Genomic DNA, 18640 nt, shown 5'->3' with positions numbered 1-18640 from the left:
TCGAATTACAGAGATCCTCCTGCCAATGATCTCCCAAATACTGAGATAAAAACAAAAAACAAAACAAAGCAGAAAAACCTAAGAAATCTGCTCTGTTTTGATTTTGCACCTCCAACTGTGCAAATAATTTTATTTTTATTTATTTACTTGTTTATCTTTGTCATTTGAACCACTCAAGGCTACTTTGTTATGGTGTCTCCAGCAAAGTAATACACAGACATCTTAGTCTATTTTCCAAATCTATAGCTGTAACGTCAAGCTGGGAACACAGTTTAGTAACACTTACCTTCCATAGACAAAGCCCTGGGTTTAATTCTCAGCACTGCAGAATAAAAATAAAATAAACAATATTGAGTATGTCTTTTTCAGATTTTTTATTTCTATTATTTTATATGTGAGTGCTTTGTCTGCATGTATGTCTGCATCACACATGGCCTGGTACCCTGGTGCCCAGGAAGGCGATGAGCTTCCAGTGGATGCCGAGAATCAAACCTGGGTTCTTTGCAACAAATACTCTTAACTACTGAGCCACCTCTCTAGGGCAAGATATTTCTTTTTTATAGGATTTTATTTATTCTGGGTTGGTCTCATGGTTAGTTTACTATGCATATAGCCAAGGATGCCCTTTGACCTAGTTACTTTCTGCGGCTGGGATAAACACCCAGACCAAAAGCAACCTGGGGAGGAAAGGATTTCTTTCTTTTTACAGGTTACAGGCCATCAGGGAGGGAAGTCAGGGCTGGCAGCAGAAGCAGGAACTGAAGCAGAAAACATGGAGGAATGCTGCTTCCTGGTTGGCTCCTCACTTGCTCCTTGCTGGCTTTCTTTCTTTAAAGAATCAATTACACATGTATGTATTTGAGCATGTCCATGCAAGGTACCCAACCGAGGAGGCTAGAGGTGTAGAGTCCCCTGGAGCTCTGGTCACTGAACTCAGGTCCTCTGAGAAAACACTATGTGCTCCTAACCACTGAACCATCTCTCCAGATTCCTCTGCTAGCTTCCTTACATAGCTCACTCCTACCTACCCAGGGGTGGTGTCACACACAGTGGGCAGAGGAGCTCCCATGCCAATCACCAATCAAGAGGATTCCTCCCAGGCCAAAGGTCAATCCGGACTGTGCAGATCCATCCATCGTGAGGCTCCCTCTGGTGACTCTTCATTACATCAAGTAGACGACTGACTTTAACTAGGCCAACCATGGACTCCTGAACCTCTTGCCTCAACTCCAGCCCAGAGTTTGTGCTTCAGGCCATTTAACCTGAAGTTTTTGCCCTTTCTGACCTTACCACTACCTTCTCCCCCAGGAAATTGCTATGGATAGCACCTAAGACTTTCCTGCCCTCCCCCTATCATTTAAACTACTAATCCTGGTAGTCTTAGACTATTTGGGACCTCTGGTATGTGTGTGTGTGTGTGTGTGTGTGTGTGTGTCCATGAAGAGCAAACTTTAGGAAGGTCCTTGTGGGCCTGAGGAAGGTTGGGTGAGATGTCTTGACAGTTTGTGTCAGGCAGGATGAAATGAAGATGAGACCAAAGGCTGGTCGAGCAGTATGGGGGGTCGCAATAATCCCAACGGGAGTGATTATGATCCAGACCAGAGTTTGGGGGATGAAGGAGCTGATTCAGATATTTGGGAGACAAAATCAACCACGTGGCAGGGATTCGGAGTACATATTTGTTGGCTTTTCTGAGTACTCTGTTTACTTCCTTCTTAGCACTTTTCACAGCCCATAATTACTTTATTTATGTGCTTAAGTCTGTTTCCACAAAGCAGAACCTGGATAAACCAAGCAGGGCTGCAGCCTTAACCATCCTTATTTGGAGGCAGTGCCTGTCACTTTGCAGATGTTTTCAGGAAATCTGAGGTCTGAACAGGGCTCTGAGTGAAAATGAAGCCCACACAGCCAAGAAGAGATCTGTGACCCTTTGAGAAAGTTTTAGGGATTAAGATTCCACCTGGGAAGCTGGGCAGGTAGTGGCAAACCCTTTAATCCCAGCACTCTGGAGGCAGAGACAGGTGGCGGCTCTCTGAGAGTTGGAGAGCAGCCTGGTTTACAGAGTGATTCCAGGACAGCCAAATCTATACAGAGAAACCCTGTCTCAAGGAGAAAAAAATTTTTTCATTGCCCCCCCAAAGAAACCACACAGAAAAAGATTCCACATAGATCATAGATTCCTGCTACCTAAGTTGAGTTTATCTCCAATTGGCTTCAATACTAACTGCACAATTGCCTGTCTCTAGCACCTAAGAGTATCTAGCGCTCATTCATCATTTTCTGGCCTTTTGCCTGCTGATTCAGTGCAATAGGTATTTTGAGAATGTAATGGGGAACTCAGCATCTGGAGCAGAGGTGCATGTCTGTAGTCCCATCATGTCAAAGGTGAAGGCAGAAGGACCTCGAGTTCAAAGCCAGCCTGAATCAGATGACAACTACTCTGCCTCAGCTAACCTTTCCCTCAAAAGAAAAAGAAGAAGAAGGTAGAAGTGGGTAGTAGAAGATGAAGCCTGGAATATGATTAAAGAACATGAATACCAGTGGGGGGGTGTATTGGGGAGGCTGGTGGATCTCTGATTTCGAAGCCAGCCTGTTCTACAGCAGCTTGAGTTCCAGGCCAGCCAGGGCTACAGAGATACCCTGTCTTGAAAAAAGAAAAAAAGAAAAAGAAAAAAGAAAAAGAAAGAAAGGCAAGTAAATCTTGAATACCAGGCTCTGTTCCACAAACCCATTGCACAGTCTCAGGCCAGGTAAATCGGGCTCTGAAGTGTGCTATTTCATAGTCCCCGAAGAGGGCAGCATGCTCTGTACCAGAGCATGAGATGCTCACAGGAGACCACCTGTGTTGGTGAAATGCACTGAGCAAAGTTCGCAACAGACCTGCCTTTCCTCCCCAGCTGGAATGCTAATCCTTGTTGCTCGAAAGAGGCCTCGGGATAACTGGCCTCCACTCCGACTTCAGCATACACTCGAAGGATGAAGAAAAAAAAAAAAGGTGTGTGGGGGGCACGTGGCCCGGGTAGCCTAGAGAAAAGGAGCAGGGTTACACCTGCTAGGTGACTAGCTCTATGGGGTGACACCTTTAAGGCCAGAGCAGGAGGAGTGGCCTTTAAGTACGTTCTGGCAAGGGGAAGAGCTTTCAGATGACGTAAGGCCGAGCAATGGGCGTGTCTTCTCCCAGCCGGGTAGCCAGGAAAGGGGCGGAGCTCGAGATGACGAAACGCCGGGGAGGGGGCAGGAGTTCATTGATAAAAACGCCGGGCTCGCCCCCGCCCGGGCGCGATCGCAACGTAGAGAAACCAGGCAGCGCCACGCGCGGCCGGGGCCGGGCGGAACCGAGAACCAGCCCGGCAGGCGCTGCGCCGCGCCGTCCGCATGGAGCCCGCCGCCGGCTTCTTGTCCCCGCGCCCCTTCCCGCGCGCGGCTGCCCCGTCCGCGCCCCCCGCAGGCCCGGGGCCACCTGCCAGTACCTCCCCACGGTCGGAACCTGAGGTGCTGGCCGGGCCACCGGCGCCGGATCCCGGTCGCCTCATCACGGACCCTCGCAGCGGCCGTACCTACATCAAGGGCCGCTTGTTGGGCAAGGTAGGTCGGGGCTCTGGGGTGGCGTTGATGGAGGTGGAGGGGAACTCTGCGGGCCCGACCCAGCCGCTCCGGAGCGCCCCGACCGATGATGCAGCCCTTCTTTCTAGGGGGGTTTCGCTCGCTGCTATGAAGCCACTGACACTGAAACCAGTATAGCCTACGCGGTCAAAGTCATCCCGCAGAGTCGCGTCGCCAAGCCGCATCAGCGCGAGAAGGTGGGTCCGGGCCCTGCGGTCCAAGGGATGGGGAGGGGATGGTGGCGTGGGAACCCTGGAAAGATGAGAATTTCGCTTCCCCGTCGCAGATCCTAAACGAGATAGAGTTGCACCGAGACCTACATCACCGCCATATCGTTCGCTTTTCGCATCATTTCGAGGATGCTGACAACATATACATTTTCCTGGAGCTCTGTAGCCGAAAGGTCCGGAATGGGGGCGGGGAGGGCTCATTGGGTACAGGGCTTGGGGAGGAAGAGGGTTCTTAAGATCCAAAGCTGGATTCTTGTCATCTTTAGCAAACACAGATGGTGGGAGGGTCTGGGAAGGCAAGCGGGGACTGAAACTGTGGCTTTCTGCAGTCCCTGGCCCACATCTGGAAGGCCCGACACACCCTGTTGGAGCCAGAGGTTCGCTACTACCTGCGTCAGATCCTTTCTGGCCTCAAGTACTTGCACCAGAGGGGTATCTTGCACAGAGATCTCAAGCTGGGTGAGATTCCTGGGTCTGGTCGGAAGGGTGGGGACGTGGGGTGGTAGGAGAAGGAGTTAAGACTCTGACATGTCTCTCTGCTACTGTCTAGGAAATTTTTTCATCACGGATAACATGGAACTGAAGGTGGGGGATTTTGGGCTGGCATCTCGGTTAGAGCCCCCAGAGCAGAGAAAAAAGTGAGTGAGGGTAGCATGTGACTCAGATGATATATGAGGTGACGTGTGTGTGGGGGGAAGCAAGGTGACCAGATGTGTACTTGGGATAACCAGGGAAGGGAAGAGGTGATTTGAGGATGGGTTGTCTGTATGTGTGACAATAGAGGTGGCAACCTAGGTCATCGGGTTAGGTGGAGAAGGACATCAATTTTACGAATGTGTGGCACAAATAGGTGGGTGCTCTGAGTCGCTGACACAAGATGGGAGTGTAGGGTTTTTGGGAATGTGTGGGGAAAACATAGGCCAGGCAGTGAGTGAGTGTGTGTGAGAGAACTGAGTGGGAATGACAGATCATGATGATACCATGATACCCCGTGTGCCTGAGTGACCCTGCTGTGGTGACAGGGTGTGTGTAACAGCATGTGTGGCAGGTGAGTCTTTATGAAGGGTATGACAGCTGGTGTTGGCTGTGCGCAGCACAGTGGGAGGTGACAGCCTCCTATTTGACAGACGGGAGTGGGGGAAGGGATCAGTCATGGACCCTCTGTATTGACCTTGGGAGAGGGGGCTGTGATGGGTCAGGGCCTCCGGTCCTGCAGAGCAGCTGGGCTAGAGGGGTGGGTTAGGGCTCAGCTGCCATTCTCAGCATCCATTGTCCCAAGACAAGCAGGAGCTCTCTGGCCTTTGGTGACAGGCAGCTGCTTTGTCTGAACTCACAGCAGGGGCAGGAGTGGGGGTGGGTACCGAGCCTTCCTCTCTCCGCCCTACCCTTTCTCAGGACCATCTGTGGCACTCCTAACTATGTGGCTCCAGAAGTGTTGCTGAGGCAGGGCCATGGCCCGGAGGCAGATGTGTGGTCACTTGGTTGTGTCATGTGAGTTTCAAAGTCATTGGCAGACGGGTGGTGGGTGTATGGATGGGGTGTTTGTTCCCAGTTCTTTACTCCTAATCTCCCATCCCTGGGCATAGGTACACGCTCCTGTGTGGAAGCCCCCCGTTTGAGACAGCCGACCTGAAGGAGACATACCGCTGCATCAAACAGGTTCATTACACACTGCCCGCCAGCCTCTCACTGCCTGCCCGTCAGCTCCTGGCTGCCATCCTTCGAGCTTCACCCCGAGACCGCCCTTCCATCGAACAGATTCTGCGCCATGACTTCTTTACGAAGGTCTGTGGTTCTCCAGACCCTGGAGTTCACTGTTCACGTTCCTAGAGGACACACAGGAGCAGGACCCTTGGGGGTCTCACTTCCGCTGTTTCTGTGACTCTCATTCTCAGGGCTACACCCCTGATCGGCTCCCCGTCAGCAGCTGTGTGACAGTCCCAGATCTGACACCCCCCAACCCTGCGAGGAGTCTGTTTGCCAAAGTTACCAAGAGCCTGTTTGGCAGGAAAAAGAACAAGAGTGAGTCAGGTGCCAGCAGGTTGAGTGGAAGAGTGGCTTGGTGGCTTGTTACATTCGGGTAGGGGGTGCTTCGAGGCTGTGGGTGTCCACAGATTCTTGGGGAGAGAGAGCATGTGCTGTCTAGACAGTTAGGAAGATCTGCCTGTCTGTGAACACTTCTAAAAATGTGATCAGGCAGGACACTGAAGGCTATATTCTCCTTCACCCTCAGATAAGAACCCTTCTGAGGAACAGGATAATGTCTCCTGCTTGGTGAGCGGCCTCATGCGTACATCCATCGGCCATCCAGATGTCAGGCCAGAGGTGAGGTGCTCACGTGGGCATTATTCCCCTGACTCACCCTGACCCTAGCAGCTGAGGGAAGCCCAGCATAAAAGGCTGATGAAGCATCTAACCTCGTGGTGGCCTAATTGGCTGTGTGTCATTAGCCAGCTGAGGCTGACCTGGGGTGCCCCGAGAGCTGCCAGGGACAGGGCTAGGACACTGGTCCCTCAAGGATTTGAATTTTGGGGCCTAATTTTGCTCCCTCTCTACCCAATTGTCCAGGCTCCAGTAGCTTCAGGTCTGGCCCCCGTCAGCTTGGTAGAGACAGCTGCTGAGGACAGCTCACCCCGTGGGACACTGGCAAGCAGTGGAGATGGTGAGGAGCTGGAAAACGAGAGGTGCTAGGGGTTTCTGGGGTGGAGAGCAGGGGCCTGAAGGAAGTAGTTGGCTGAGGCACATGACCTGGGCTCAGGGCTGCTCTTGCCTAAATGTCAGTGCCCTGTTCCCTTCAGGATTTGAAGAAGGTTTGACTGTGGCCACAGTGGTGGAGTCTGCCCTCTGTGCACTGAGAAACTGTGTGGCCTTCATGCCTCCAGGTAAGGCTGGGCTCTGGTGCATGTGAGTAGTTTGCCAAGTTCTTTTTGACCCAGAGGTCAGGGGAAAGTCTTCATTCCTTCCTCTGCCGTAACAGCGGAACAGAACCCAGCCCCGTTGGCACAGCCAGAGCCACTGGTGTGGGTCAGCAAGTGGGTTGACTACTCCAACAAGTACGGCTTTGGCTATCAGCTGTCCAGCCGCCGTGTAGCGGTGCTCTTCAATGACGGCACACACATGGCCCTGTCAGCTAATAGGAAGTAAGTGCTGTTTTGGCTTTGTCTTTAGGCTGTTGTTCCCAGCAGGGCATGCACCTCGGTGTGTGTTTCTGTACTCGGGGTTTGGGGAGGAAGGGTGGTGCCAGGCTCCTCCTGTCTACATTCCCACTTCCAGGACTGTGCACTACAACCCCACCAGCACAAAGCACTTCTCTTTCTCTGTGGGTTCTGTGCCCCGAGCTCTGCAGCCTCAGCTGGGAATCCTGCGATATTTCGTCTCCTACATGGAGCAGCACCTCATGAAGGTGTGTGGGCTGAGGTGGGGGCACTTTAGGGACAGATTGATCTTCTGATTGGTCGGTGATCGGGGAGGGGTGGCTCAAAGATAGTGGCTGAGGGATAGGGCTCAGCAGTTAAGACTTCACTTCTGGAGGTTCCGAGTTCAATTTCCAGCTCACATGGCTCACAACCATCTGTAATGGGATCCAGTGCCCTCTTCTGGTGTGTCTGAAGACAGTGACAGTGTGCTTACATACATAAAATCTTTAAAAAAAAAAAAAAGATAGTGGCTGAACCTGTAAGTGAAGGGGACATCCACAGGGAGAGACCCAGCTCGTGCCAGTCCAGTGACCTGACCTGCCTGTTCTCCCAGGGTGGAGATCTGCCCAGTGTGGAAGAGGTAGAGCTGCCTGCCCCACCTTTGCTGCTACAGTGGGTTAAGACCGATCAAGCCCTTCTCATGCTGTTTAGCGATGGCACTGTCCAAGTAAGCCCATCCTGGGACTGGGGGGAAGGTTCGGTACCCAGGGTTCTGGGAAGGAAAGCAGAGACGGCGTCCAAGTCCTAATCAACGTTACCTTCTGTGCACAGGTGAACTTCTACGGGGACCACACAAAGCTGATCCTCAGTGGCTGGGAGCCTCTCCTTGTAACTTTTGTGGCCCGAAACCGCAGTGCTTGCACTTACCTCGCTTCCCACCTCCGGCAGCTGGGCTGCTCCCCAGACTTGCGGCAGCGACTGCGCTATGCTCTGCGCCTGCTCAGGGACCGAAGCCCTGCTTAGGTTCCAACTTGCCAAGAGAAGACTGTGATCCAGAACCTGGGCCTGAAAGGGTCTGGGCCTCGCCTTTATGGCCCTTCCCCTTTGGTGCCTCACTGGGGGCTCCTGGCTGAATCCCCCCAGGGAATCAGGGACCAGCTTTACTACAGTTGGGGATGGCCTGCCCTCCCCGAATCTTACCCTTCTCTCTGAGATAAGCCTGAGCCTTAGCTCCCAGCTAGGGGGCATTATTTATGGACCACTTTTATTTATTAACAGACACTTATTTATTGGGATGTGAGCCCCAGGGGGGCCTCCTCCTGGGATAATAAACCGTTTTTCAGAACGTGAAGGCCTTATCATTCCCAGTAGACCGCGTGGACGGTAGCCACTGCAAACAGAGAAGTGTTGGTGAAGGTGGCAGAGGCCAGCCCATCATGCACTGCATCCCAGAGTGCTCGGCTGACCACCTGTACACCCTGTCCCTCACGTGGCCCCAGCACCACGTTGCACACCAGTTTGTAACGGGGTAGGTTGAGCTCTCTCACACGAATGTGTATCTGGTCACACAGCGCCTGCACCAGTTTCCCTGCCTCAGTACCCGAGTAGCTCACATCACTCAGCAGGGCTGTCAGTGCTGCCTCCAGGGCACGATGGGCACTTGCAGCTTCCCAGTGTTCTCCGGGCGCCGGTTCTGTGCGGTATGAGGGTGCCATTCTACGGGCAGGCATCAGGGGCAGCCCAGAAAAACTAACTCTCGAACCTAGAGGGGGCATTGGGCCCAGCGACGGTCTTCGACCTCCAGGGCCCACTAAGGGTCCCGCCAGTGAGTTTCGGCGTGAAAAGGATAGCTGTAGGCCGGGCAGGGATCCTCGACGGGAGGCTGGGCCTGGGCCAATAGATCGGGTCTCATTGATGCTGGGCAGGTGACCTCCAGGTTTCCCTGATGGTAATTTCAGAGCCAGGTCTTTGGTAGTCTCCTCTTCCTGGCGTCTGGATGGCAGGGTCCTGCAAGCCATGGATCTGCCTGTGGAAGATCCATACTTACAGGAGTGGCCCCTCACTGGCAGAGATCACCCTAACTCTAGCCTCTTGCTCGGTGAAGTAGAGATTTCTGGTTTGGGGTGTGTGCTCACACATCCCTCTGTGTGTTTTAGACAGGGTCGAATATGGCCTCCAACTCTCTCCTTTCTTGCTTGCTTCCCTTCCCCCCCCCAAAAAAAAAACAAGGTTTCCTTTGTAGTCTTGGTGATCCTGGAACTGGCTTTGTAGACCAGGCTAGCCTTAAACTCATCAAGATCTACCTGTTTTCTGCCTCCTGAGTGCTGGGATCAAAGGTTAGCACCACTCCCTGCCCCCGTCCCCCAGTCAACTCTTATGTAGCTAAGGTTGGCCTTGAACTCCATCCCCCTGCCTCCAACTCCCGAGTGATTATAGGCGTGCGTGACTACGTTCAGTGCCTCCCCTTAGTAGACTACAGGCATATATGCCATGTGTAGCCACTCCATATCTCTTTCTTACCTGTATGATTGGAACAAGTAGGTCAGATTGGGGCTGCGTGGGCTACTAGGTGCTTAGAGCCGGTTACCGGCTGTGAGATGTAAGCAAGGGAAGGGGCTGCTTAGTCCGTGGCCCTAGAGCCTCTGCTCAGTTTCTTTCCCTTGGTCACAGCAGAGGCTGACCCGGTGAGCACTACATTCACTTCCCCTTTCCCCTCACACTTGACTTAATCAGCAGAATGGGCCGTGAAGCCGGTTTCTGGGTTTCTTCAGTAGCCAGAAGGGACAGACCCAACTCCACCACTCCCACAGCTCTCTGCAGCCTCGGAAGTATAGAGCTTAATCACCTTCCTTGCTCTGAGTATGGTGGGACTTTTCTGGAGGCAGGCAACATGTGAAGCAACTTCCATCCTCTTGCTTAGGTCTCTAACTCCATCGGAATCACTTGTGGGATGGATGCCCTCTTCTCCTGAAACTCCCTTAGGCCTCTGACTCACCTGTAGCCTTTGGCCTCCAAGCTCTGCTGGCCCCACAATCCTCACTGAGCTGGCCTGACAGGCCTGTAGGCGGGGAAGGCTTGTGTTGTGCAGTTACCATGGGGCTGCAGTGGCAAGCAGGCCTCTCCCTCCCAGAACTTCCTCCTGCCGAACTCTGGAATACTTAAGTGTTACCGCTACGGGCAGCTGCAGAGGGGAGGGTGCCCCGAGTTAGCAAGGAGAGAGGGTCCACAGGGTTCCAGACTAAAGGGGGCAGGTATGGAGAAGTACACTGCTCAGAAAGGGCCTTGTTTCTGAGCCACTATCTCATACTAATCTTTCCCTGCCTCTTCACCCTTAGCTTCCTCAGATTCACAGGTCCAGGAGAGGGGAAACCACCAGGGGGCCGCTGGCTCTGGCCTGGCCATCTGTGAACAAGTCACAGGGGCCTGGGATATGCTGAAACCTTGAGACTGTGGGGGCGGCTTCTCAGGAATCCAGTATCTGGGCTCACAGGAAAGAGTACGTCATGGTTTAACATTCTCCCCGGCTGCCTCAACAAGGACAAACATTTCCGCTTCAGGGCAGAGCTAGGGTGGGGCTTGGATGACTTCCTTAGTTCAGAACTAAGTGCTGAGGGGAGGCCTATTGGCTCAGCGGGAAAGACCCAGGCCTGGCATGACCATGACTCAGTAATTCTAAGTCGGATCTCTTAACCTTTGCTGACCTACTCACGTGTCCTGGGACCTGTAGTTAGCACCTCTCTCCTTAGAGTGATTGCTTTTCAGGGATGCCAGAGGCTGTGCTGCTCCTGTTAGAACTGACCCCTTACCTCTTTTACTCTGGGAGACATGGGGCTGCCCCTCCAAGGCAAGCTAAATCTGACCCATGAAAACCACACTGAGGGGTGAGAATTTTCCCTGATGAGGTGATGTCTCAGGTGTGGAAAAGGCAAGGAGCCAGCCAGCACTAGGACCCTCAGACTCATCTTAGGGCCCTTCGACAGCTAAATTTTTTTTTCCTGGGCTTACAGGGAGATGGGCGTGGCCTCCTCAGGCTCAGCTCCAGTTTCTATGGAAACCCACAGGCTTCCCACCCAGCCTCTGCCTGGGCAGACTCCCAACCTGGGCCTCATTCACCACCAGCTTCTCCCAGGGATCTTAGGCCTATTTCAGCCCCAGCTTCTTCTCTGGGTCTCATCTGCATCTGCATCCCTTTCCTGAACCTCAGCCCTTCTTTAGGGACCTGGGCCTCTTTTCTTCTACATTTTAGCTCCTCAGCAAACAGGCCTCCAGCTCCTGTCCTCCCTCTCAAGTCTCTCGGGTCTTTGTTGGCCTGGCTGGGCCTTCTAGGCTGTTCCACCCTTTGAACTGCTGCCCACTCCACATATGGAGAACCCAGGACTGGTGGTGCGTGGGCAGGCTGCACCCTTTTCCACAGCACTTCGAAGCCTCATCAACAATCCCCGGTACAGGTGAGGCAGTGGCCCCCTGGTGGGTTTTCCCTAGCTGGCTCTCTTGAGACTGAATTTGAGGAGGCCAAGGGTGAAGAGGCTGGGAAAGAACAGTTGCCCTCCGGTGAACTCAGTCTGTGAGGAAGTCAGCTATAGAGGAAATTTTACTGGCCTGTGGCCACACTACCCTGAGAGGAGGGGGCAGTGGCAGACAGGCAGGAAGGGATCATCCTCCACCCCCTCGGTCCTCAAAGGTGGGGTATGACTTGATTCACTCCCATTGGGCATTCGACTGAGTGCTGGGACATCTTTCCTGCAAGAGACAAAGGTACAGATGTCTTTCGGGACTCACAAGAGGAACAAAGCTCAAAGGATGGAGCTGGAGACCCAGACAGGAAGTAGTTGAAGGTTTCTGGCCGCCTACTGCTTGCCCAAGAGGCTAGTGCTGTCTGAAACCAGGAATAGAGTTCACTGGGGGCAGGGCTGCTCATAGGAAACAAGAACTGTTTCCCATCCCCACTCTCTTAGAGGCTGCACTGTTCCCAAGGGTCAGGACTGTCATAATTCTCTCTTTTGTGAGGGCAGGGTGCCACGGTCTGGCCTGAAGAGTGGGACCTTAGGCAGGAGGCTCTGGGAGCTGAAGCTTTCTCACCCCCTGCTTTCTGGAGAGGCCCAGAGGCTGGGGCCGGAAGTGATTATGAGGATGGAAAATGTGGTCTTACCTCATGATGGTGCATCACTAGCATGTCTGTTTGCAGTCTGTGCTCTGTACCCCACATCCTCACACCCTCCTACAGGAAGAAGGGTAAAAATGCTGACCTGGCATCTGGTGGAGGAGTCCCAAGAGGAGCGTCCTTTCCCCCCCAAGACTCAGACTGGGGAGACATCAATCTTGTTTGCATGAACTCTGGTATCCCTCCCCCCCCGCCTTCAACCAATCATAGTCAACTCCCCTGAGACCTGCCATCATGGCTGAGAAATCTCAGAGTCTAAGAGATAAAGTCACAGAGTGCAGCTGAAACTACAGTTCAGGCTTCTGTCTCCCACATGTACGCTTGGACCTCACATAAAGAGAAGTCCTGGTGTGACAGAGATAAAGCCAACAGTGTGTGATCTAGGTCTGAGATCCCCTCCCTTGGCTCTCGGCCCTCTCTTCCACAGTGATATTTGCTTTGTGGTTGGTCAAGATCGGCAAGAGGTATTTGCCCACCGGTGCTTGTTGGCCTGTAGATGTAACTTCTTCCAGAGACTTTTGGGCCCTGGGGTACCTAGTCCTGTGGTGCTAAGCACTGTGCCGGCCGAAGCCTTCTTAGCCGTGCTGGAGTTCCTGTATACCAACAGTGTCAAGCTGCACCGATACTCTGTGAGCCCACCAAGAAGAGGTCTGGGTGGGAGAGAAGCTGAGGATGCCAGAGGCAGGAGTCTGCCCATTATGCTGTGGGTTGAGGGGCAGGGGGTGGGGGGACTCTCTTCTGCTCCCTCAACCACTCCCCCTGCCCCAACCCCACCCCATGCAGGTACTGGAGGTGCTGACAGCAGCTGTGGAATATGGGCTGGAGGAACTTCGAGAGGTGGGTGTCTCAGGCTAGCCATCTTGTCTCCCTTACCTTTCAGTTCATAGTCTCCTTCATTGCAGTCTGACCTTGTCACACAGAGAGTATGACAGCTCTCTGTGTACACAGGACCCGTACATGATCATTATGTCCTGAATGAGCACAGGAAGTATTTATGGCTGGTTCTTCAGTACAGAGGTAAATTGTCTTTGGCTTATGATTGTTGGAAGGAGATGTGAAAATGGTTAACGTGTATGGGCCTTCCTGCTTCAGGCTCGTACTCCCAGCATTCTGAAGGCTGGGGAGGATGGCAAGTTTTAAGGCCAGCCTGAACTAGAGTGAGACCTAGCCTCAAAAACCTAGATTTAAAAGTAGGGTTTAGGGCTGGAGAGATGGCTCAGTGGTTAAGAGCACTAGCTGTCCTTCCAGAGGTTCTGAGTTCAATTCCCAGCAATCACATGGTGGTCACAACCATCTGTAATGAGATCTGATGTCCTCATCTGGTGTGTCTGAAGATAGCTACAGTGTACTCACATACATAAAATAAATTATTTTTTTAAAAGTAGGGTTTAACGGTGATAGGCAAGCAGCTGGTTTGTGGAGAGAGATTCTTGGAGAAGGAAACTTGTGTCAGAGCTGGAAGAACAAATGGGGTTTTGTTCAGGAGTGGGAAGATGGCTTTATAGTCACAGGACACTCAAGGAACTTCCTAGCTATGTGGTGGATTGGGAACATGGGTGTGGGGTGAGCTGGAAAGGGTACCAGGATGTTGGTTCACACAGGTGCTTCAAGAATTCGGGCTTTAGGCTGGGAGTGTAGGTCAGCTGTAGAGTACTTGCTTAGTATGGCATAAACTCTCAGTATGGTTTAACTCCCAGCACTGGCCAGGTGTGGTGGTGTATGTGCCTGTATTTTCAGTACCCAATAGGCAGAATAGAGAGGAGGATAATTCTAAGTTCATGGCCAACCTTGTCTACAGTGTAAATTCTAGGTCAGCCAGAGCTACACAGCAAGACCCTGTTTCAACTGTTCCTCCTCTGGGCTTCTTTTGATGCAAGGCTAAGTGGAGAATCATTGGAAATTTTGGGCAAGGGAGCTAAGGGAAAGGGACTGAGAGAAGAGGAAAAGGGAGGTGCCAGTTAGATCAGTATAGAAGCCAAGAGGGTGTGACTGAGACAGAAATGGCAGTCCCCAAGAGGACAGCTGGCACTGCCCAGTGCTGTTTGGGAAGAGAGAGAGAGAATTTAAGTTTCTGTTAAAAATAGAAGTGTCATTGGGTAAAGGAAGGGGACAAGTAGAGAAGATGAGGGAAGAAACTGGAGTTTTTGGGATGGATCTTATGAGAGACAAGTGTACCAGAAGGTGCTTTGGTGGCCTCCAGTCCCTCTGGGCTTACTAAATTGTAGGTCTGAACAATTCCATGTTTCTTTTTTTTAGATTTATTTATTTATTATATATAAGTACACTGTAGCTATCTTCAGACACACCAGAAGGCATCAGATCTCATTACAGATGGTTGTGAGCCACCATGTGGTTGCTGGGATTTGAACTCAGGACCTCTGAGAGAGCAGTCAGTGCTCTTAACCACTGAGCCATCTCTCCAGCCCTCCACCCCACCAATTCCATGTTTCTCAAATCTGGGGATTCAAGATGGCAGTGGGACTGCTGGGAGTCTGAATGAGTCATTGCTCCGAGCTTCACTGCTTCTGAGCTAGGACTTGGGGTCTTGAAACAAGGACATGGCCACACAGGTCACTTTCATTTCTGTCCCCAGCTATGCCTGGAGTTTGTGGTGAAGGTGCTGGATGTGGAGTTGGTTTGTGAGGCTCTGCAGGTGAGTATTGATGAGCAGCCCTGGGGATGAATCTGATATTTAGAATGTGATCCTCGAATGGCCTCCTGTGTCAGACGCCTTCAAAGGCTACATCTGCTAAGGAACAATACGAGGGTATGTATGCTTAAGGATGATTATGAGAGAATCTCGGACCAGGTCTGTGGGATAGAGTACATTATGTGTGTGTGTGTGTGTGTGTGTGTAATCAATAAGGTCATATATAGGAGGAACAGTCAAAGGGCTGTGAGAGGTAGGAATGGTGACACACTTTAATTCCAGTACTTAGAAAACAGAAGCAGCTGGGTCAGAGTTCGAGGCCAGCCAGGCCACATAGTGATCTATTAAGAATGGGAAATCAGGCTGGAAGATAATGGTGCCGGTCTTTAATCCCAGCACTCTGGAGGCAGAGGCAGGTGTATCTCTGAGTTCAAGGCCAGCCCGGACTACAGAGTGAGTTTTATACCCAGGGCTACATAGGGCCCATCTTGAAAAACAAACAAAAATCACAAAAAGAGTGGGAAACGGTTAAACAGGAATAAGAGAAAGGTGGGATTGGAGTTTAGAAGCCAAGTTTGGGCTCAAAGACGGAGTTTGAAAGGCCTGAACATGGTCTCCTTTACCACACACCTGTGTGTTGTGCATGGGTCGCCGCACTCTGCCTAGGTCTAATTTCATGGTAGGTGCTGATAACCTGTTTAACTCAAGGTTGTGGCAGTACCTTGTGTGCAGATCTGGGTTATCAGGTCTCTTCAGTCTCTAGCCTAACTATTCTCTGTTCTCAGGTTGCTGTAACCTTTGGCCTGGGACCACTGCAGGAGCGGTGCATAGCCTTCCTAGAGGCTCACAGCCAGGTACAGCTCCCCATCCTTATACTTGTAACTTGTCGCCCCCATGCTATCTTTCTCTCCTCTGACCGATACACTGGTCCATAGGAGGCGCTCCGCACCCGCGGCTTCCTGGAGCTGTCAGCCACCGCGCTGCTGCCCGTGCTACGCAGTGACAAGCTCTGCGTGGATGAGGCTGAGCTAGTTCAGGCAATACGAAGCTGGGCACGTGTGGGCGCCGTGAGTGGGACCTGGGGGAGGGCGAGGACGCTGAGGCGTCGCGGGCCGCTGTAATTCTGCAAGCAGGCGGCGGGGCACAGACTCAAAGTTCGCTTCCACAGGCGGTGTTGGAACAACCCGTGGCTGAGGTGGCAGCTCCAGTGGTTCGAGAGCTGAGACTGGCTTTGCTCGCCCCGGCGGAGCTAAGTGCTCTGGAAGAGCAGAACCGACGGGAGCCGCTCATTCCGGTACAGACGAGAGTACCCAAACTTAGATCCACTTGGTCACGTGGGGACGAGGAGCAAGAGCCGAAGGCCAGGGACTTCCGGTCTGCGTAGTGACCCGCTTTTCCCTACAGGTTGAACAAATTGTGGAGGCATGGAAATGCCACGCCCTACGGAGGGGAGATGCGGCTCGGAGCGCACCGTGCCGTCGGCGGAGGGGCACCCTGCCCAGGGATCACCACCGCTTTCTGGACCTTCGGTTCAAATGACCCACTTCCAGACCTTTCGAGGGTGTTGAGCATATCCCAAACTACAATTCCCAAGGTGCTCTGCGCTGGAGTTGGGCTTCCGCTCCCAGCAAGCTCAGCAGCCGGAAACGGGAAGGACCGTTCATCGTCTGGAGTAATACCAAAATCCTCAGTGGAGGAGTAGGAATAGACAGTGGGCCCACGGTTGAGGGTAGACTGGGCTTGGGTGATGTCCTGAGGCCGGAAACAAGGGTGGCCTTTGTTGCATGAGCTCATGCGGCATCCTGCAAGTCGGTCACTTCTCTGCACTCCTGTACTCGGATGGCGCTATATCTGTTTAGCTCATCTTTAACAAATCAGCTTCCTGGCTCCAGGCTCAGCCTAGAATCGGGCTTCTCACCTTTCCCAAGCTGGGAAATAGTGTTTCTCTTTTCTGCAGGTCTAGAACCCGGATCTCATTCTTGCCTACCTCATCATGCCTTGCCTCCCTTCTAATACTATTTTGGCGTTGGTTTAGTCTGAAGCCTATCTTTCGTCACATCTTGGGGTCTTTTCTACCATTACCCCAGTCAGTGCTCCTCACTCCTTTCCCGCTCAGAGTACAATATCCATCCCTATGATGGTCCCATCGCTACGATTGTCAAGCTTTTCCTTCTGAGCCCTTCAGCGTTCATATTGCTTTCTAGGACAAACTACTAAATTCCCTTGAGATTTAGCAATTTTAAATTCTGCGTTTGGGAGTTCCAGACTTATTGGTGGATGGGGTGGAAGATCGACAATCTCACTGTAACCCAAGCTGGCCTAGAGCTTTTAGGATAGGCTAGCTTTGAGTTCACAGTGATCTCTTTGGCTGCCTCTGCTGTCGCTCCTCGATTTAAAAAAGAAAGAAAAAAAAAGTGGAAAGTATGGTATAAGCCTTTAATCTCAGCAGTTGGAAGTCAGAGTATGGCGATCTCTGTAAATTTGAGGCCAGCCTGGTCTACTACAGAGTGAGTTCCAGGAATTCTAGGGCTACAAGTTCTTTGGACTTACTGGAATGAAAAAGTCTGTCTTAGCACCCCTACCTTTAGTGGCTAGAACCAGCGTGTGTGGTGTATATATATGTGTGTGTATATATATATATATGTGTGTGTGTGTGTGTGTATGTATGTATGTATGTATGTATGTATGTATGTATGTATATATGTAGGCTAGACCCAATATATATAGTGGCTTTTGCCACTTTATCCAGAAAAATTTTTTGGCTTTGTTTTTTGAAAAAAAAAAAAAAAACAAAAAACCCAGCTCCCAGTAAATAATTGCAAAGGAGCTGTAAAGCAAAGATCTAAAAATGAAGACTAGTGGACAATTTGAAAGGAAATAAAGTTATAAACCTGGCCTTATATAAATATATATTGCTTATGAGTTAAAGATGATTATTTGTATTCTCTGAAGATGGAAAGGTGGCTACCTAATGGGACCACTCCTGGTACCCTTCTTTGGATAGTAAACACTGAAAGTGGTTGACTGCTTGCTTACCTGTATTTCTTTTGCTTTTGGTTACTTTGTACCAACTTTAGAAGTCATGTACTTATCTGTAGTAATGCTGTGTGTCCATTGGCTTTGCCACAGCATTGAGGTGAAAGGGTTTCTAAATCGTTTCTAGGAGCTTGGTGATCCTTCACGTTGTGGTCTGAATGTGCATTTCACGAAGCAAGCATAGCGTGATGGCATAGGTCTGTAACTGTAAGCACTCAAGAAGTGGACATTGAGGCTAGCCTAGGTTAGTTACTTGATGAGACTGGTTTCAAAAAATAAACTAGGCATGGTGTTATACACCTTTGTCAGCATTCAGGAATGCAGAGGCAGTGAATTTCTGTGAATTCAGGGCCAGCCTGATCTGTGTCATGGGTTCCAGGCCACTCAGAGCTATGTATAAATAAAAACAAACTAGTTGTGGCCTGTGATTAAACACTGAGAAGACTGAAGCAGAAGGCTTGCCAGGAGTTTGAGGCTAGCCCACATAGACTATACAGCAAGATCTAGTCTCAACAAAATGAAGAAATGCATATGACCTTCCTGCCTCGGCTTCCCAAGTGATAGAATTGTAAATCAGGTATGAAATACATCCCAGACTCTACCGTTTAAGCCTCTATAAAAGTGGCTGATAGAGGGCTGGAGAGATGGCTCAGCAGTTAAAAACACTGACTGTTTTTCTAGAGGTCCTGAGTTCAATTCCCAGCAACCACATGGTGGCTCATAACCATCTGTAATGAGATCTGATGTCCTCTTCTGGTGTGTCTGAAGACAGCTGCAGTGTGCTCATATATATAAAGTGAATAAATTAATTTTTTAAAAAGTG

At 51.3% G+C, this 18640-nt stretch overlaps 3 protein-coding genes across 4 annotated transcripts; 2 read left to right on the top strand and 1 right to left on the bottom strand.

Moving 5' to 3' along the window:
- The first annotated feature begins 3326 nt into the window (after positions 1 to 3326).
- On the top strand, positions 3327 to 8276 carry PLK3 (polo like kinase 3). Its single transcript, XM_080921523.1, has 15 exons — positions 3327 to 3585; positions 3693 to 3800; positions 3890 to 4006; positions 4163 to 4292; positions 4384 to 4471; positions 5229 to 5324; positions 5420 to 5618; positions 5729 to 5855; positions 6067 to 6158; positions 6402 to 6495; positions 6632 to 6715; positions 6811 to 6973; positions 7107 to 7236; positions 7584 to 7697; positions 7802 to 8276. Exons 1-15 carry the CDS (start codon positions 3376 to 3378, stop codon positions 7991 to 7993), a joined length of 1944 nt encoding a protein of 647 aa, XP_080777649.1. The 5' UTR covers positions 3327 to 3375; the 3' UTR covers positions 7994 to 8276.
- A 52-nt stretch (positions 8277 to 8328) lies between these two features.
- DYNLT4 (dynein light chain Tctex-type 4) lies at positions 8329 to 8988 on the bottom strand (the record flags this gene model as incomplete). The annotated part of the gene is made up of 1 exon (XM_080921549.1): positions 8329 to 8988. One exon carries the CDS (start codon positions 8986 to 8988, stop codon positions 8329 to 8331), a length of 660 nt encoding a protein of 219 aa, XP_080777675.1.
- A 2344-nt stretch (positions 8989 to 11332) lies between these two features.
- On the top strand, positions 11333 to 18640 carry BTBD19 (BTB domain containing 19; the record flags this gene model as incomplete). 2 transcript variants are annotated; one of them, XM_080921543.1, is made up of 8 exons in its annotated part: positions 11333 to 11418; positions 12559 to 12760; positions 12915 to 12968; positions 14725 to 14784; positions 15567 to 15635; positions 15717 to 15848; positions 15950 to 16075; positions 16186 to 18640. In XM_080921543.1, 8 exons carry the CDS (start codon positions 11333 to 11335, stop codon positions 16318 to 16320), a joined length of 864 nt encoding a protein of 287 aa, XP_080777669.1. In that variant the 3' UTR covers positions 16321 to 18640. The 2 variants fall into 2 exon arrangements, with proteins under 2 accessions (XP_080777669.1, XP_080777670.1); XM_080921544.1 differs by lacking the exons at positions 12915 to 12968; positions 14725 to 14784.

The sequence above is a fragment of the Micromys minutus genome (genome assembly GCF_963924665.1).
Source record: "Micromys minutus genome assembly, chromosome: 9".
Lineage (NCBI taxonomy): Eukaryota > Metazoa > Chordata > Mammalia > Rodentia > Muridae > Micromys > Micromys minutus.
The sequence above is the reverse complement of the archived record's forward strand: the minus strand, read 5'-3'. Positions and strand labels throughout refer to the sequence as shown.